At 46.9% G+C, this 19,212-nt stretch overlaps 1 protein-coding gene across 17 annotated transcripts in view; it reads right to left on the bottom strand.

Moving 5' to 3' along the window:
- Window positions 1-19,212, bottom strand: part of jakmip3 (Janus kinase and microtubule interacting protein 3) — a 416,080-nt gene that overhangs the window by 257,464 nt on the left and 139,404 nt on the right. For all 17 annotated transcript variants that reach the window (XM_038773519.1, XM_038773515.1, XM_038773516.1 and 14 more), the window contains exon 2: window positions 4,287-4,528. In XM_038773519.1, the coding sequence (XP_038629447.1) occupies window positions 4,287-4,421 (135 nt within the window). In that variant the 5' untranslated portion in view covers window positions 4,422-4,528. The remainder of the gene's footprint in view (window positions 1-4,286; window positions 4,529-19,212) is intronic.

The following is a 19,212-nucleotide window of genomic DNA, read 5'->3' as shown; positions in this document are numbered from 1 at the left end:
CACTGGCCATGGCGTTAAGAGCCTGTAGGAACTAGAAAGGCCTGGTTCGGGAAGGGGGGCGGGGGAAGAGGGTGGAGCACCGGGTCTCGCTCTACGCAGATTACCTGTTCTTGTACATTTCAGACCCGTTGGAGGGGATGGGGGAAGTAATGCGAATCCTGGGGGAATTTGGCAATTTTTCGGAGTATAAATTGAACATGGGGAAAAGCGAGATGTTTGCGATCCAGGCAAGAGGGCAGGAGAAGAGACTGGGAGAGCTGCCGTTTATAATGGTAGGGAAGAGCTTTCGATATTTGGGAAACCAGGTGGCCCGTGAATGGGAGGCACTGTACAAGTTAAACCTGTCCCGGTTGGTAGAACAAACAGAAGGGGACTTTAAGAGATGGGACATGTTCCCGCTGTCACTGGCGAGGAGGATACAGACCGTGAAAATGACGGTCCTCCCCAGATTTCTGTTTGTCTTTCAGTGCCTCCCCATCCTCATCCCCAAGGCCTTTTTCAAGCAGGTGAATAAGATTATGTTGGGATTTGTGTGAGCGTGTAAAACCCCTCAAGTGAAGAAAGTGTTGGTGGAGCGCAATCGGGGGGAGGGTGGGTTGGCGCTGCCAAATTACTGTAATTACTACTAGGCAGCTAATATAGCCATGATTAGGAAGTGGGTAGTGGGGGAGGGGTCGGCATGGGAGTAGATGGAAGCGGCGTCATTTAAAGATACCAGTTTTGGAGCGTCGATAACAGCACCTCGTCCGTTCTCGCCGCCCCAATACTCCACAAGTCCGGTGGTGGTGGCGGCTCTGAGAATCTGGGAGCAATGGAGGCGATATAAGAGAGTGGAGGGAGCATCGATTTGGACCCCGATTTATAATAATCACAGGTTTGTACCGCGTAGGCTAGATGGTGGGTTCCGGAGTTGGCAGAGGGCAGGAATTAGAAGGATGGGGGATCTATTTATAGATGAAAGATTTCCCAGCTTGAAAGCCTTGGAGGATAAATTTGAATTGCCAGCAGGGAACGGGTTTAGGTATTTGCAGGTTCAAAACTTCCTGAGAAAACAGGTGCCGTCCTTTCCACTGCTGCCGCCACGGGGGATGCAGGATAGAGTAGTTTCCAGTACCTGGGTGGGAGAGGGGAAGGTTTCAGATATTTACCAGGAGCTTTCGGAGGCGGAGGAAACCCCGGTGGAGGAGCTTAAGGGCAAGTGGGAGGACGAGCTAGGAGGAGAGATAGAGGCGGATCTATAGGCCGATGCCCTATAATACCTCCTCATCATGCACCAGGCTTAGCCTGATACAATTTAAGGTAGTCCACCGGGCACACATGACAATGGCTAGGATGAGTAAGTTCTTCGGGGTAGAGGATAGGTGTGCGAGGTGCGAAGGAAGCCCAGCAAATCATGTCCACATGTTTTGGGCATACCCAAAGCTTTGAGGGTTTTGGCAGGGTTTTGCTAAAGCAATGTCCACGGTTCTAAAAACACGGGTGGTACCGAGTGCGGAGGTAGTTATCTTTGGAGTGTCGGAAGATCTGGGAGTTTAGGGGGCGAAAGAGGCCAACATCTTGGCCTTTGCCTCCCTGGTAGCCCGGAGATGGATCTTATTAACGTGGAGGGACTCGAAGCCCCCGAGTGTAGAGACCTGGGTTAGTGACATGGCTGGGTTTCTCAGTCTTGAAAAAATAAAGTTCGCCAATGTTAGGGTTCACCCGGAGGTGGCAGCCGTTCGTCGACTTTCTCGGGGAAAATTAAAATGTCAGCAGATGCAGTATTCCAAGGTGGGGGGGTTGTTGGTGTATGGTTGAGGTGTGTGACGATTGGGATGGGGGGAAATGTTTATTTTATCATGTTGATGTCATTGTTTATGTTATTGTTATAAAAATGTTCAAATACCTCAATAAAAAAAACGGTTAGGTGGATTGGCCATGCTAAATTGCCCTTAGTGTCCGAAAAGGTTAGATGGGGTTATTGGGTTAAGGGGATAGGGTGGAAGTGAGGGCTTCAGTGGGTCGGTGCAGACTCAATGGGCCGAATGGCTTCCTTCTGCACTGTATGTTCTTCAAAGTGTGCAATGTCGTAATAAGGTGTACTAATTAGGAAAGTATTTGGTTAATACTGAGCTGGTCAATCACAGCAGTCCTCAGTGTTCCGTGAATAATGAGAGGAAACAAAATGGGACAAAGCAACTAGGATTTCGAGCCAGCAACGATGAAGGGACAGTGATCTATTTCCAAGCCAGGACGGTGTGTGATGGAGACGTGGAGTTGGTGATGTTCCAATGTACCTGCTGCCCTTGACCTAACTGGTAGAGATCCTGGTTTTGCAAGGTGTCACTTGGCAAGTTGCTGCAGTGCATCTTGTGGATGGTACACATTGCTGTCACCGTGCTACGCCAGTGGTAGAGAGAGTGAATGGTTAAGGTGGCAAATGGTGTACCAATCAAATGTGTTGTTTCCTCCTAGATACTTTTGAGTTCCTTATATGTTGCAGAGTTCAGTGTGAAGACTACATTGTCTCCAGAGGAGCTGTGCAGAGGTCACTCCCATTAATACTGCCATGAGCAAATAAATCTGCAACAGGTAGTTTGGTGAGAATGAGGTCAAATGGGTTTTCTCCCATGTTGGATCTCTCTCCACCTGTTGCAAGCCCAGTCAGGCAGTTTTGCCCTTTTGGATTCAACCAGGTTGGTCAATAGTGGTACTATTAAACCATTCCTACTGGTATTCATTGAAGATCTTCATCCAGAGTACATTCTGTGCCTGTGCTGTTTCTTTCAAATGGTGTTAATGTACAAAATGGACTGATTCGTCAGCTGAGGTAGGATGGTAGGTGGTCATCAGCAGGATGTTTTCTTGCACATTTTTGACCTGATACTGTGAGCCCTCCTGGAATCCAGAGTCAATGTTGTGGACTCCCAAGAGGGTGCCCTCCTGACTGTATACCATTATGTTATTAATAATTTTAATAATCTTTATTGTCACAAGTAGGCTTACATTAACACTGCAATGAAGTTACTGTGAAAAGCCCCTAGTCGCCACATTCCGGCGCCTGCTTGGGTACGCAGAGGGAGAATTCAGAACGTCCAAATTACCCAACAGCACGTCTTTCAGGATTTGTGGGAGGAAACCGGATCACCTCTGGTGGGTCAGTCCTGCCGATGGATCAGGATAAACCTAGGAATAGTAACAGAGGAGTCTGGTGCATTGGCTATAAGATATAATTCTGTGACTACCACAATGTCAGGCTGTTGCTTGACTAGTCTGGGACAGCTCTCTCAATTTTGGCAGAAGTACCCAAATATTAGAGAGGATGAATTTGCAGGGTTGAATGAACTGTCTGCTCTTGTCTCTGTTGCTTAGTCAATGCTGGATGGTCCATCATTTTATGTTTCATTTTGGAATTTTCTCAGGTGAATTCATACATCGGTGTGGCTTACTATGTTACTTCAAAGGGTAGTTGGAATCACATGCCGGCCAGAATGGGTAAGGTGGGTCGATTTCGGCATGAATGAAGCAGATGGGATTGACAGCAATGCTCACAGCCACCTTTACTCGTACTAACTTTTTATTCTAGATTTTTTTTAAAAATTGATTCACTCAGTTTAAATTCCCCAATTGCCACCGGGGTATTCGGACTCATGTCTGCAGATAATTCGTCCAGGCCTTTGAATTACTGACTCTTTCTGCCACCGGTGTAGCCCAACGACACGGGTCAGGGGGATTTCCAGTGACTTAAATGCCAGCCTTGGGGCACATACCATGTGTCACCTCACTCTGCTGAAGAGTGCGGTCCTGCCAGGCTTCATACCCCAACCCTCCACCAGAGAAACATGCAGACTTTTCAGTGACTTCCCGAGGAAGAAACCGGTCGTCTCAGCGTGTGCATGTGAATCATGTGAAGATCTTTGACTTCTGAAATTTCCCAGAATTATAGCCTATTAATATTTTATGTAAATGCTTTTGCAGCTCTTGATTGTATTGAATTTTTTGTTTAATGGACTGTGATGAGCAGCCAATCATCCAATGATAGTAATGAATTAAGAGCCATGGAATTTTCCATATGTTGCTGGTATTTTGAGTTCAAGCAGGCTGTACGGCATCTTTGAGCAAATCCCCACTGTATTTTCAAGTATCTATTTCAAGCATGATGTACAGAATTTATTTGATTCATACCAAGTATAAATTGCATTTGTAGCAATTCCCATTCAGATCATTTATAATAGTTTTCTATGCTGTTGCTTGATTTGGCGATAATTTCTTTAAAATAAAATTATTAGAAAAAGGACAATGCACACCTTACTCTTTTCTTGTTGAAGCTCAATTTGAATGTCGGTCAGTTTGGCCCTGAGGTCCTCATTGGCAGCTTGCAAAGCAGCTGAGGCATCAGGCTTGTCTCCCTTCGCTCGACCGCCAGCACCCTTCTTTGACATTGTGTGCTGCTGTATTCCAGAGGGCAAAAACCCAGACAGAGAACTCTCCGTTCCAAAGCTGGAGGCTTCTCTTTCCCCTCGCCTTTCATCTACATTTTCACTTCCACCTTTGAAAAGAGAGACAAAACATGGCACATTATATATCTTCCTGCATTCAACGGAGCCCTCAGCTGCAAAATAGAATTTGGATGTATCAGCAGTTCTTACTGGCAAATGTAAGCACATTATTATTCAAGACAGCAATGCTGAGGCGTGGTAAAATGTGAGATCTTTCCTAATAACGAAAATTCTTGGAACATCAGGAGTGAGTGTTTTCAGGATTACTACCGTTAGCTTCTCAAAAGTTAAGAGGCACTTTAAACAACTACTTCAAATGACGTGTCCATGTTCAGTTTACAATTGGTTGCCTTAGCTTTGGTGCTGATAACATTAAAACATGGCACAGAAACTTGTATTGCCCACATACAGTGAACCCTTGTCAACATGGCAACAATTACAGAGGGTGACTGTTCACACAGGTTCCTCTGATCATCGATTGCAACCTTGATGGAAGAGCCACAGAAAACCCAGACAAATACTCCTTTTCTAGTGTTTCTGCAGCTCTTCAATAAATTGAGCAGGAGAATCGCCATGGATAAGATGCATACTCCATTTGAACTGGAAAGGATGTCAGATTCAATCATGTAAACATAAATTTAATCGAATAATGATACCGGAGAAATGGGTTTATAACCTTCGGTCTGTTTTTATTCTCAGTTTCTGAAACAAATGATGACATGTTATGCATTGGTTCACCATTTCAATTGAGGAGTGTGAATAATGTTAAAGTCACACTTAAAAGCTATTGATTGAATTTGACTCTCTCAATGTTCATATAGCACCTGTTTTCCCAAAGCGATATGTCCGTTACGTGCTCTGAAATTCATGCCAGTTTTTCAACCCCTTTTAAGCACGTAGACAGGGTTTTCACTAAATGTTACAGCACAGAGCGCAAAATGCCCAATGAAAACTGCCCATACTAATGTTAGTTCAGCAACAATATCACACTATTTATGCAACTCCTGTGTGTGTTGGTTAGCTCACCTGGCTAAAGTCTGATGCAGAATGTCGCCAACAGCACGTGTTCAATCTCCGCACCACTGTGATAGTTCATGGAGGCCTGCTTTTTCATCTCGCCCCACACTGGCAGAATGGTGCCCCTCAAGCTACATACAACAAATTGTCTCTCTCCAATGGAAAAAAGAGGCCAATAGTCCGAGTTTCCTCCAAGTTTCCTCCACGTTTCCACCAAAGTTATGGGACAGAAACATATGGAGGTGACAGGGGCCAATTGGAGAGCTCATGTGAGCCAGTATCACCTCCTTTCGGGAAGGCCCGCCATATCTTGATCTATGATGGAATTGGCATCAAGGACAAGGGGTAACTCTCAGCAGACCCCCACTCTCCTGCACATCTTCCCCGTATGTTCCCAGTGCCAGGTTCCTCAATCAGGCACTGAGTGTATTTTGACCACAAACCAATCCCCGCATCGATTAGTTTTGTGCTCCTTATTTGGCGAGCTTCCCCCTGCCGCTGGATTAATGCCAGAGCAGTGGCATTAATTTCCCATTTAAGGGCTTCAGTTGGTGGTGAGTTGGGATGGGGCAGGACAGGAAGGCTCGCCACAGGTCTTCCAGTCACAGTCTTAATTTGGGTGGAGGTGGGAAGGTGGCAGTCCTTACCAGCCACCCTCCCACCTAACTAACTACCTCCCTGCCACCAAACTCATCAAGGGGAAGGGCACTAGATTCCATCCAATATGGCCAGACTGGGGACCTCCTGCGGTAATTCACCCCATTCTGTATAGAACAACTGAAAATTTTAGATACACAACCTTTTCAACTGCCACATAGATTAAGCTTTCAAAACTACTACCAATCACATTGTAGTTGAATATTTCTGTCAGTTTTTGACAACATTATTTTCAAGTTGAATGCATTTTGAGCTTGGTTTTATTAACACTGTCTTGAAAACAATGTTTTCCTGGACAAGGCCTCCACAGCCTTCATACATACACAATGTTGACAGGTTTTGTGCAGACTCTGATGAAACATTTCAAATGAGTATTGCGAATAATATTAAAAGTCACACTTTACTCTGTTGATCCATATTAAATTTGACACATTCAGTGTTTACAGAGCACCTGTTTTCCCAAAGCAATGCATTCATTAGGTGGTATCAAATTCAAATCCACTGATATTCAGTGGTGCTGCAGGCAGTGGTTGAAAATCAGGCAGCCTTTGACTCGACCTACTTATTTCACCTGACTGATGAAAAGAGATGAATTGTGACCAAAGGACAAAAAATAACAAAGGACTAATTTGTCATGGGGCTGGGAAAATGAGCTGTAGTCCAGAAGCCAGTGTTGAGAGTAGTGAGGTACTGAGGAGGGTATCAAGGTCGCAGTAGTGTACCGGCAGACAGAAAGGTGGGTTGAAGTGTGACTACTTCAATGCAAGGAGCATCCGGAATAAGGTAGGTGAACTTGGAGCATGGATTGGTACTTGGGACTACGATGCTGTGGCCATTACGGAGACATGGGGCGAAATTCACCGACCCCCGCAGGGTCGGAGAATCACCCGGGTCCGGAGTAATTCCCGCACCCGCCGTGGCCGGAATTCTCCGCCACCCGGGAATTGGCGGGGGCGGGAATCACGGCCCGCCGATCGGCGAGCACCCTGTGGCGATTCTCCGGCCCGCGATGGGCCGAAGTCCCACCGCTGGGAGGCCTCTCCCGCCGCCGTGGTTTGAACCACCTCTGGTGGCGGCGGGATCGGCGGCGTGAGCGGGCCCCCGGGGTCCTGGGGGGCGCGGGGCAATCGGACCCTGGGGGGTGCCCCCACGGTGGCCAGGCCCGTGATCGGGGCCCACCGATCGGCGGGCGGGCCAGTGCCGTGGGGGCACTCTTTTTCTTCCGCCGCCGCCACGGCCTCCACCATGGCGGAGGCGGAGAATTCCCCAGCGCGCATGCTCTGGTGGTGACGTCAGCGGCAGCTGACGCACCGGCGCATGCGCGAACCGGCAAAGGCCTTTCAGCCAGCCCCGGCGCCGGGCGTCAAAGGCCGCTGGAGCCGGTTTGGGCGCCAGTCGGTGTGGTGCCAACCGCTCCGGCACGGGCCTAGCCCCTCAATGTGAGGGCTTGGCCCCTAAAGGTGTGGAGAATTCCGCATATTTGGGGAGGCCCGACGCCGGAGTGGTTGGCGCCGCTCCGCTACACCTGGACCCCCCACCCCGCCGGGTAGGGGAGAATTTCGCCCCTGGTTAGAACAGGGACAGGAATGGTTGTTGGAAGTTCCAGGGTATAGATAGTAAGAGTAGGGGAAGTGGTAAAAGAGGTGGAAGAGTAGCATTGTTAATCAAGGATAGTTTGACAGCTGCAGAAAGGCAGTTCGAAGGGGATCTGCCTACTGAGGTAATATGGGCCGAAGTTAGAAATAGGAAAGGAGCGGTCACATTGTGAGGAGTTTTCTATAGGCCCCCAAATAGTAATAGAGATGTGGAGGAAGAAATTGCAAAACAGATTATGGATAGGTGTGGAGGTCTCAGGGTAGTTGTCATGGGTGACTTTAACTTCCAAATATTGATTGGAACCTCTATAGGTCGAACAGTTCGGATGGGGCAGTTTTTGTACAGTGTGTGCAGGAGGGTTTCCTGACACAATATGTGGATAGGCCGACAAGAGGGGGAGGCACATTCGATTTGGTACTGGGTAATGAACCGGGCCAAATGTTAGATTTGTTTGTGGGAGAGCACTTTGGAGATAGTGACCACAATTCGGTGTCTTTCACTATTGCAATGGAGAGGGATAGGGCCATACGGCAGGGCAAGGTTTATAATTGGGGGAGGGGTAATTATGATGCGATTAGGCAAGAATTAGGGAGCATAAGATGGGAAGAGAAACTGTGAGGGAAAGGCACAAATGAAAAGTGGAGCTTGTTCAAGGAACAAATGCTGCGTGTCCTTGATAGGTATGTCCCTGTCAGGCAGGGAGGAAATGGCTGTGTGAGGGAACCATGGTTCACAAAAGAGGTTGAATGTCTTGTCAAGAGGAAAAAGGAAGAGTATGTAAGGATGATAAACAAGGTTCAGTTGGGTCGCTTGAGGGTTACAAGGTAGCAAGGAATGAGATTTTTAAAAAAGGTCTTAGGAGAGCTAGGAGGGGGCATGAAAAGTCCTTGGCGGGTCGGATCAAGGAAAACCCCAAGGCTTTTTACTCTTATGTGAGAAATAAAAGAATGACCAGGGTGAGGGTAGGGCCGGTCAAGGACAGTAGTGGGAACTTGTGCATGGAGTCAGAAGAAATAGGAGAGGTGTTGAATGAATACTTTTCTTCAGTGTTCACCAAGGAGAGGGGTCATATTTTTGTGAATGAGAGTGTGATACAGGCGGGTAGGCTGGAGGAGGTAGATGGTCTGAGGAAGGATGTATTAGCAATTTTGAAAAACCTGAGGGTCAACACGTCCCCTGAGCTAGATGGGATATATCCAAGGATTCTTTGGGAGGCAAATGATGAGATTGCAGAGCCTTTGGCTTTGATCTTTGGGTCCTCACTGTCCACGGGGATAGTGCCAGAGGACTGGAGAGTGTCAAATGTTGTTCCTCTGTTCAAGAAAGGGAATAGGAATGACCCTGGTAATTATAGGCCAGTTAGTCTTACTTCGGTAGTTGGTAACTTAATGGAAAAGGTCCTGTAAGGCGTTTTTAGTAAGACGTTTTATAAGGTTCCCCATGGTCAGCTCATGAAGAAAATAAGGAGATGTGGGATATGGGGAAATTTGGCCAATTGGATAAGTAACTGGCTATCACATAGAACAGTAAGAAGTCTTACAACACCAGGTTAAAGTCCAACAGGTTTGTTTCAAACACGAGCTTTCGGAGCACGGCTCCATCTTCAGGTGAGCTCCGTGCTCCGAAAGCTCGTGTTTGAAACAAACCTGTTGGACTTTAACCTGGTGTTGTAAGACTTCTTACTGTGCTCACCCCAGTCCAACGCCGGCATCTCCACATCATATCACATAGAAGACAGAGGGTGGTGGTGGATGGAAATTTTTCAGACTGGAGACCAGTTACCAGCGGTGTACCACAGGGATCAGTGCTGGGTCCTCTGCTATTTGTGATTTTTATCAATGACTTGGAGGAGGGGGCTGAAGGGTGGGTCAGTAAATTTACGGATGACATCAAGATTGGTGGAGTAGTAGATGAGGGGAGGGCTGTTGTAGGCTGCAAAGAGACATTGATAGGATGCAGAGCTGGGCCAAGAAATGGCAGATGGAGTTTAACCCTGATAAGTGCGAGGTGATTCATTTTGGTAGAAAAAATTTGAATGCAGATTACAGGGTCAACGGCAGGGTTCTGAGGAATGTGGAGGAACAGCGAGATCTTGGGGTTCATGTCCAGAGATCTCTGAAGGTTGCTACTCAAGTGGATAGAGCCGTGAAGAAGGCTTATAGTGTGTTAGCGTTTATTAACAGGGGGCTTGAGTTTAAGAGCCGTGGGGTTATGCTGCAACTATACATGACCCTGGTGAGACCACATTTGGAGTATTGTGTGCAGTTCTGGTCACCTCATTATAAGAAGGATGTGGAAGCATTGGAAAGGGTGTAAAGGAGATTTACCAGGATGCTGCCTGGTTTGCAGGATAGGTCTTATGAGGAAAGGTTGAGTGGGCTAGGGCTTTTTTCTTTGGAGTGGAGGAGGATGAGAGGCAACTTAATAGAGGTTTATAAGATGATGAGGGGGATAGATAGAGTAGACGTTCAGAGACAATTTCCTCGGGTGGATGTAGCTGTTACAAGGGGGCATAACTATAAGATTCAGGGTGGGAGATATAGGAGGGATGTCCGAGGTAGGTTCTTTACTCAGAGAGTGGTTAGGGTTTCGAATGGACTGCCTGCTGTCATAGTGGAGTTGGACACTTTAGGAACTTTCAAGCTGTTATTGGATAGGCACATGGAGCACACCAGAATGACAGGGAATGGGATAGCTTGATCTTGGTTACAGACAATGCTCGGCACAATATCGAGGGCCCAAGGGCCTGTTCTGAGCTGTACTGTTCTATGTTTTATGTTCTATGTTATTTCACATTTTCAGACTTTTACTGAAATAAATAAATTAAAATCAACCTAGATTAAACAGGGAACTAAACATCAAACTAACAAAAGAGGCAAGTTTTGCAATAACTAATGCAACCAAAACATGTCTCAAGACCTCTTTCTTGAGACATGCTTCTGGCAGATATGTAGAAATACAAGAACAGTTCCACAGTCCCTTCCAGCATTCCAGCAAGTTCAGTACTTCTCAGCACATCATAACTTCCAGTGTCTTTCAACAATCTCATAGAATATAATAGAATTCCTACAGTACAGAAGGAGGCCATTTGGCCCATCAAGTCTTCACTGACCCTCTGAAGGAGCACCCCACCGTGGCCCCACTCTATCCCTGTACCGCCATCTAACCTGCACATCTTTGGACAATAAGGGGCAACTTCAGCATGGCCAACCTACTTAACCTGCACTTCTTTGAACTCTGGGAGGAAACCAGAGCACCTGGAGGAAACCCACTCAGACATGAGGAGAAATTGAAAACTCCACACAGACAGTCACCCAGGGTTGGAATTGAACCCATGTCCCTGGCGCTGTGAGGAAGTAGTGCTAACCACTGTGTCACAGTGCATCCCTTTATGGCATCATAGAATCCCTACAGTGCAGAAGGAGACCATTCAACCCATTAAGTCCTTACTGACCCTCTGAAAGAGCACTCCACCCAAGGCCCCTCCCCAACCTATCCCTGAAACCCCTTAACCTAACCTACACACCTTTGGACACTAAGGGAGAATTTAGCATGGCTAATCCACCTAACCTAAACATTTTTGGACTGCGTGAGGAAACTGAAGCACCCAAAGGAAAAGCCACAGACACGGGGATAATGTGCAAATTCCACATAAATAGTCACCCAAGGCCGGAATTGAACCAGGGTCACCGGAGCTGTGATGCAGCAGTGCTAACCACTGTGTCACTGTGCTGCCCACTCAACCCGATCGTTCCACTCAACCTGAATTTTCCCAGATACAATTATCACCACCAAGGTGAATCTTCAAGAGCCCTGCCTGTTCTCTTCCCTATCAGAAACAAAACATTTATCATCACTATGCTTGCTCACAAGAACAAAACAGTCCACTTGCTCCCCCACATAATTAGCCTCCTTGTCTTCTGGCGCCTCAACCAACAGCTGTCCTTTCTCAGTGAAAAGTTGTGCCAATGCTTGTGATGCAATTGTTTGTGGGTTGTGACTGTCATTGAATAGCTGGCAATCTGTTCAATTTGAGATGTGAGTGTGAGGCTTATACAAGTGTGAAGTATAGCTTTAAATATTATATAAGAGTTATGATTGATAGGCAAGTTTCTGGGTGTGGGTGATTGAGCAATATGTGAGGCTCGTGGGACAACTTCTGAAGATTAATTCACTGAGCTTAGCTACTCACTTATGGTCATTGAACTTTTTGCAGAACTGCATCCAGGTTTTTGGAGCTTGACTCTTGCATTGACCTCCACAGGTATGTGCTCCTGCTTCATTCCATGTGTTATCTAGAGGGCCTCCAGGCCCCCTATAGATATAAGACATAAATCCTTTACATCTCTTCCACCAAAGCTTATAGTGCAATGTCTAATAGTCTTGGAAATGTCCCATGTTCAGTGTGTTTCTGCATCTACGTGACTTGTATAAGAATTTCCAGTAACCACCCCTGCCACAATTCAAGAATGCAGGCTAGCTTTAAATCACCGTGGCCTATCACAATTTTGATCCCCCTGCTGAGGGACCCAGCCACATAATGCAAATCCCTGTGCCCATTTTCAGGGGCCTCACTTTTATTGGTACTGAACAGATATCAACTTTTTTTTTGTTTACATTCACGTAATAGGAAAAGAGCAACTTGTTGCCATTACTTCAAAAGGAAATCCTTCAGTTGGTGCTATTATTGCAACAATTGTACCTGTAACCTGTCAAAGACAAGTTAGTGACAATAATTAGTGACAAAATTGTGATCTTTAGCACTTCTACATGAAGTTCAAAAGGGGTTGGCATAACCTGTCCATGTAATTTAAGAGTCATTTTTCTGCCGTGTAGTTTGGTTTCCAAAATGTTTGGATGTGTTGGTAGGCTGCAAACTGTACCAACTGGTAAAATCTTCCCCACTGAAAAAAGGACTTCAGGATATATTTCAGATTGCAGGTGCATACTGTTCATCATCATTAAACAAAAAGGACCATGGAAGGAAAGACTTGTCAGTTACTGACGAACATGAGACACTGCAGCATTGGAGGTGGTGGAGACTACAAGTCAATAAGTTTTTAGATCTTCCCAAGATTGTTGGGCGTCCAACCTCAACCGAGTTAACTTGGCATTGAGGCAATGGCAGCGATATCCGTCTGCTGCATGTGTACGAGTGTTTGAGGCTCTTTTTCCCATCCTGTACATAGAGAAAAGCGCTTTGCATCCCAATGGTCTCGATGAAAATTCTCAAGCTGTTACAAAGGGAAACGTCATCCCCAAAAAATATCTTGTGATTTTAAAACAACTTTGCATCTGCAGTTATGTAAGTACAGAAGTAAAAAGCCCCAAGCAAGTGGTTTTAAAGCACAAATGCTTGTCACATCATGGCCAGGATTCTCTGACCCCGCGCCGGGTCGAAGAATCCACGGGGGGTGGGGGGGGGGGCTCAAATTCCATCCCGCCTCATGCTTCCCTGTTCTCTGGTTCAGTTTTCGGGCGTTGGCGGGATTCCTGCCGCACCGGTTGGGGGCCGTTGACAGCGCCCCCTCCCCCGGCAATTCTCCAGGCCCCGATAGCCCGAGTGGCTGACGTGTTTGGCCCAGTCCTGCTGGCGTGGATTACTCACCTCACACGCGGTGGGACCCGGAATGCAAGTCTGCAGGGGATGTCCTGGGGGGCGGGGGTGGGGGGGGGGGGCGGAAGAACCGACCGGGTGTGGGGGGGGGGGGGGGGGACGGTGGCCTGCCCCGCGATCGAGGCCTACCAATCGGCAGGTGGGCTGGTTCTGTGGGGCCTACTTTACTCTGCACCGGGCTTCGCCATATTGACTGGGGGCCGGCGGGGAGAAGGGAACCCCCGCACATGCGCGGAAATATGCCAGCATTTCCATGCATGCGTGGGACTACGCCGGCCGTTCCGCACATACGCGGAAATACGCCGGCCATTCCACGCATGTGCGAACTCGCGCCGGCCGTTCGGCGCCGGCTGGAGCTGCAGGAACCACTCCGGCATCAATTTAGCCCCCTAGAAAGGGGAGAATTCCTCACTTTCGGGGGCCGTTGACGTCGGAGTGGATGGCGCAGGTTTTCACACTGGTCTGAGGACATAGCCCCATTATTGGAGAATCCAACCCCATGAGTTAATCCTTATGCTTTTTTTTTTCCATATTTATACTTTCATGGATGTGTGTGCGACTGGCTAGGCCAGAATTTATTGCTCATCCATCAATTTTGGGAAGGTGGTGGTGAGCTGCTTCCTTGAACTGCTGCAGACCGTGTGGGGGTAGGTACACCCACAGTGCTGTTAGGGAGGAAGTTCCATGATTTTGACCCTGATACAGTGAAGGGACTCATCTCCTGACTCTCCACAGCTTGTTCACCATTTACAAGGCTCAAGTCAGGAGTGTGATACAATAATCTCCAGTTTTGACACCTTGTGGGCTTGGAGGTTTCCCCCTTCCAGTCGCCCTGAAGGTGATGGCAACACTCAATGTATTTGCCTCTGGGTCTTTCCAGGGAGAAACTGGGGATCTGTGGAGAATTTCACAGTCAGAAGCACATCGATGTGTTTTGGAGGTGGCCAATGCCCTTTACATGCGGGTCCATCATTAGGTGAACTTTGCTCCGAACGATGCTAGCCAACCTCAGTGATTCGCGGACTTCACAACTATCTCTGGGTTCCCAAGAATGCAGGGAGAAATAGACTGCACCCATGTGACCACACAAACCCCCTGGCAGTAGTCCATGAAGTTCATCAACCATAAGGGCATCCGTTTTGTCAACATGCAGTAGGTGTGCGACCATCAAAAGCACATCCTGCGCATGTGTGCACGGTTTCCTGGGAGTTGCCATGGCTCCTGCATCCTCAGTCACACCCAGAAGAGGGTCATAAGAGTCAGAGCTTTACAGCACAGAAAGAGGGCCTTTGGTCCATTGTGTCAAGCATCTATCTATTCAATCTCATTTTCTAGCCCTTGGTCCATAGCCTTGTATGTCATGGTGTTTCAAGTGCTCATCGAAATGATTCTCAAACATTGTGATGATTTCTGACATTACCACCGTTCCGGGCAGTGAGTTCCAGATTCCCATCACCTTCTAAGTGAAAAGGTTTTTCCTCAAATCCTCTCTAAATCTTATCCCTTATCTTAAATCTATGCCCCCTAGTTATTGACCTTTCCTATCTAGGTCCCTCATAATCAGGTGCCTGGGATCTTCGAGGGGTCAGAACGTCTGCAGAGATGGGTGCTGGAGGATATAGGCTACCCACTTAAGCAGTGTCCCATGACTCCGGTGTGTTGTCCTCAGAATCCAGTCAAGGAAAGGAGCACTGCTGCTCATGCCACCAACCCCCCTGATGGAACACACCACAGGACTGCTGAAGGTGCGATTCAGATGCCTGGACTGCCCAAGTGACTCCTAGATAAGGCATTGAAGAGGGTTTGCTGTTGCCTTCACAATATGGCTTTGAAGAGAGGCGAGGCCCTGCCAGAGGGTGAACTGGAGGATGATGAAGATGAGGAGGTGTAGGAAGCCCAGTGGCATGCTGAGACAACAATAACGCACTGATGCCATGGAGGAGGGGAGACATGGGAGGCCATGCCTAATAGCTGAAAGGTTTCAAGAGGAGTAAAACTTTAAACCCGGTCAATAGGAGACATCTCCTCTCGCCCGCCAAGCCATTTCATGACTCCTGAGGAAATAGCTGAGCCGTCGCTGAAAAGACGGGTCCTACCTTCACACTTGGACTTTAAATGCTCACGACAAACTAGGGTCAAATCTTAGCTGTTGTCATTGGTGTCTTGCTAATGCGCTCACTCTTAAAGTCCAGCAAGGAAGAATAGTGAAGTGAGTTGAGGCTGGATGCTTCCCACACCATGGAAGGTTGTAAACACTGCTGCGAAGGAAATGTAGACTGGTGTAGGACTCTCATCCTAAAGTCCATATCTTGGTTTTGGACACTATTGGTTCAGAAATCCAGATGTGCAGAGTCACATGTGTAGTGAACCCTCATCAGCATTGCCATCCCTGGAGGACTAAGGATTGAGAACTCACCCATCATACAGTCCCAATAAAGAATTACACCCATCTCTCTGACAACACACATGGGTCCAGTCCCAAGTGGCACTGGGATTGACATCACAGGAATGCTAATCTTAAAAAAAGTGTGAGAACGGTTGAACCTCAGAATAAGAGGATTGCAAAGGTCCAAACCAAAATGCTATCATTCACAAACCCCTGGTATGTTTTTCAAAAAGTGCAACTTCTTCACAGTGATAGAACACCTGTGACCCTGAAGTGACATTAAAAGCTTTTAACTTCCTGAATCCTACCGCTTTACCTTGGTGTAACCCTGACACCCACAACAGCAGTGGCAGCAGCCTGCCGACTACTATGTCCTGATGTCTGCAATGACTTTGGCGGATGCCCATTGGTGGCCTGAACCCTGGAGGGATCCAGACTCAAGGGTTTCCTGCTCAGGGGCAGAAGCACCCTCAGTGGCTTGTGCTGCTGGAGTTGGTGCTGGAACAGACAGAGGGGACTCTGATCAGCTGGACACTATTGGGATGTCCTGAGATTTTAAAATTCATTTTTACGGGCATCACTGGCTAGGTCCACATTTATTGCCCTTCAGTAGGTGACGGTGAGCTGCCTTCTTAAACTGCTTCAGTCCATGAGATGTAGATACACCCACTGTGCTATCAGAGAGGGAATTTTGTCCCAGCGACAGTGAACGAATGGCAATTTTTTCCAAGTCAGGATATTGGGTGACTTGGAGAGGAACCTCAAGGTGTTGATATTCCCAAGTATCTGCTGCCCTTGTCTTATGATAGGAACATATTAGGATGAAGACTTTGTCAATCTCTTTGTGAAACACTCTGGAGTTTACGCCGGCGTCAACATTTAGCCGGGACTTTGGAGAATCCCGACCCCCAAGTCTGAACACAACATGGAGTTGTGTTTGACTCCACAATGACTGGGCAGTGGTCTCTGCTCCTGATAATCTCATGGCAGATGCGACAAGTAAGTTGGTGAGGGCAAGGTCAAGAGGTTATTTGACATCTGTCGGTTCTCTCATCAGCTGCCGCAGACTCAGTCCAGCAGCTATATCCTTTAGAATTCTGCCAGCTCGGCCTGTAATAGTGCTACCAAACCACACTTAGTGAGGGATACTGAAATCCCCCACCCAGAGTACATTCTGTGCCATTGCCATCCTTAGTGCTTCCTCCAGTGTTTTCAACATAGTGGATTACTAAGTATGAGTTGGGGGAGAGTGGTGCTAGGTGGCAATCAGCAGATTTTCTTGCCCATGTTGGAACTGGTGTCATGAGACTTCATGGGGTCCAGAGTCAAAGCAGTGACTGCTTTCGCAAGATTCAAAAAGTAAGCTTTTATTGAAACACAATGAAGCCTATCTGGTGAGGAAAGGGAATATAAAATAGCAACTGCAGCCTGTGACACAGAGTCAGTTGTTTTATTATGTAGGTCAGTGCCTAACTAAAGGAGGTTCAACCAAACATATTGCTCGACAAACAAAAAAAGCATTATGTTGTTGAGAGGTAATGGAAGGTTTGGTACCAAAAGCCTAAACCAGTGCCGAAATGCACAATAATGATTCTATTAATGTTGCACAAATCAGTGAACAGATTTCCTCTAACCTCCTGACTGTCATAATAATTATCTTTTCATAAAAATGTAAAAATCATTGTCTCAGTATTGAATTATATACACGATTAGTATAAGAAGCCCACAAAGGCCTATGCATCTTACAGATTGTGATGTGGAGATGCCGGCGTTGGACTGGGGTGAGCACAGTAAGAAGTCTTACAACACCAGGTTAAAGTCCAACAGGTTTGTTTCAAACACGAGCTTTCGGAGCACGGCTCCTTCTTCAGGTGAATGGAAAGGCTTGTTCCAGAAATGTTTATATAGACACAGTCAGAGATGCCCCGGAATGCGAGCACCTGCAGGCAATCAAATCATCAAAGATGCAGAGAGAGAGGTAACTCCAGGTTAAAGAGGTGTGAATTGTCCCAAGCCAGTTCAGTCGGTAGGCCTCTGCAAGTCCAGGCTTGTTGGTGGGGGCCGAATGTAATGCGACATGAATCCCAGATCCCGGTTGAGTCCGCATTCATGCGTGCGGAACTTAGCTATAAGTTTTTGCTCAGCAATTTTGCGTTGTCGCGTCTCCTGAAGGCCTCCTTGTAGAATGCTGACCCGGAGATCAGAGGCTGAATGTCCTTGACTGCTGAAGTGTTCCCCAACTGGAAGGGAACAGTCCTGCCTGTTGATAGTCGCACGATGCCCGTTTATTCGTTGTCGCAGTGTCTGCATGGTCTCGCCAATGTACCACGCTTCGGGACATCCTTTCCTGCAGCGTATGAGGTAGACTACATTGGTCGAGTCGCACGAGTATGCGCCGCGTACCTGGTGGGTGGTGTTTCCACGTGTAATGGTGGTGTCCATGTCGATGATCTGGCATGTCTTGCAGAGATTACCCTGGCAGGGTTTTGTGGTGTTGTGGTTGCTGTTCTGAAGGCTTTTACAGATTGAAGGTGAAATGAACTCAAGTTTATGTAATGTAAGCAACATTCCATTACCTAATGTGTAGTGGCTTTCCCTTATCTGTCAAACTGCTTCAAAATGTTCCTCTAGTTAATTAAAAATAAATTGGGATGAAGTAAGATGGAATTCATTGAGAAAAAATAGTGAGAATATATATCATAAAAAGACTGATTTACATTGCCACGCCATAAAGATTGAGCATTCTCAAGTGAAGAAGACAGACAAGGTAATGATTGTTAGGTGGCACAGTAGTGCATTTCAGCTCAAATGCACAATGCCATTAACTAGTATATACAGCTGTCTCATTGTGTTTCCTCACCAGCAAGTTTCTTACAATAATTAAGGTAACCAAGGTGAAGAAAGTTCTGTAGCCCAGAGGTATCAACAAAATGAAAAACAAAGTCACATATTATACATCAAAAATAAATCTTCAGCACAATTATTGCGATAACTGGAAGACTGACGAACAGAAGTGATTTTTGCACATATGACGTGGTTAATGGATGAAACACCCACGACACACACCCGGGCATTTTGGTGGAAGACCCAATTCATTTTCACAGTCAGGCCTCATTTAAATAACACAAGTGAGTGACAGCTTTGGCTATGCCCCTTGTTGGGAGTTCATCAATTGAAAAGAAGGGAATTTGATTGGGTGGGCACTAATTCCAAATAGTTTGCAGCTCCTTAAATGGAGGGTTTCATCCAAGGTGGTCAGCAGAGAGTCAGTAATTGAAACACCATGCAGCATGATACCCTGATCCACTTCCACCTCCCTCAAACCCCTTGCCCCGACTCCACCAGCGACAGCCATGCAGATATTCATAGCGCATGTAAAGAATAGGAAAGAGATCCTTTTCCATTACCATTAGTTAAGCCAAAAACAATGAGCACGGAAATGCCAACAACTTTAATGAATA

The sequence above is a fragment of the Scyliorhinus canicula genome, chromosome 16 (genome assembly GCF_902713615.1).
Source record: "Scyliorhinus canicula chromosome 16, sScyCan1.1, whole genome shotgun sequence".
NCBI classification, from domain to species: Eukaryota; Metazoa; Chordata; class Chondrichthyes; order Carcharhiniformes; family Scyliorhinidae; genus Scyliorhinus; species Scyliorhinus canicula.
This window is presented reverse-complemented; position numbering and strand designations above follow the sequence as displayed.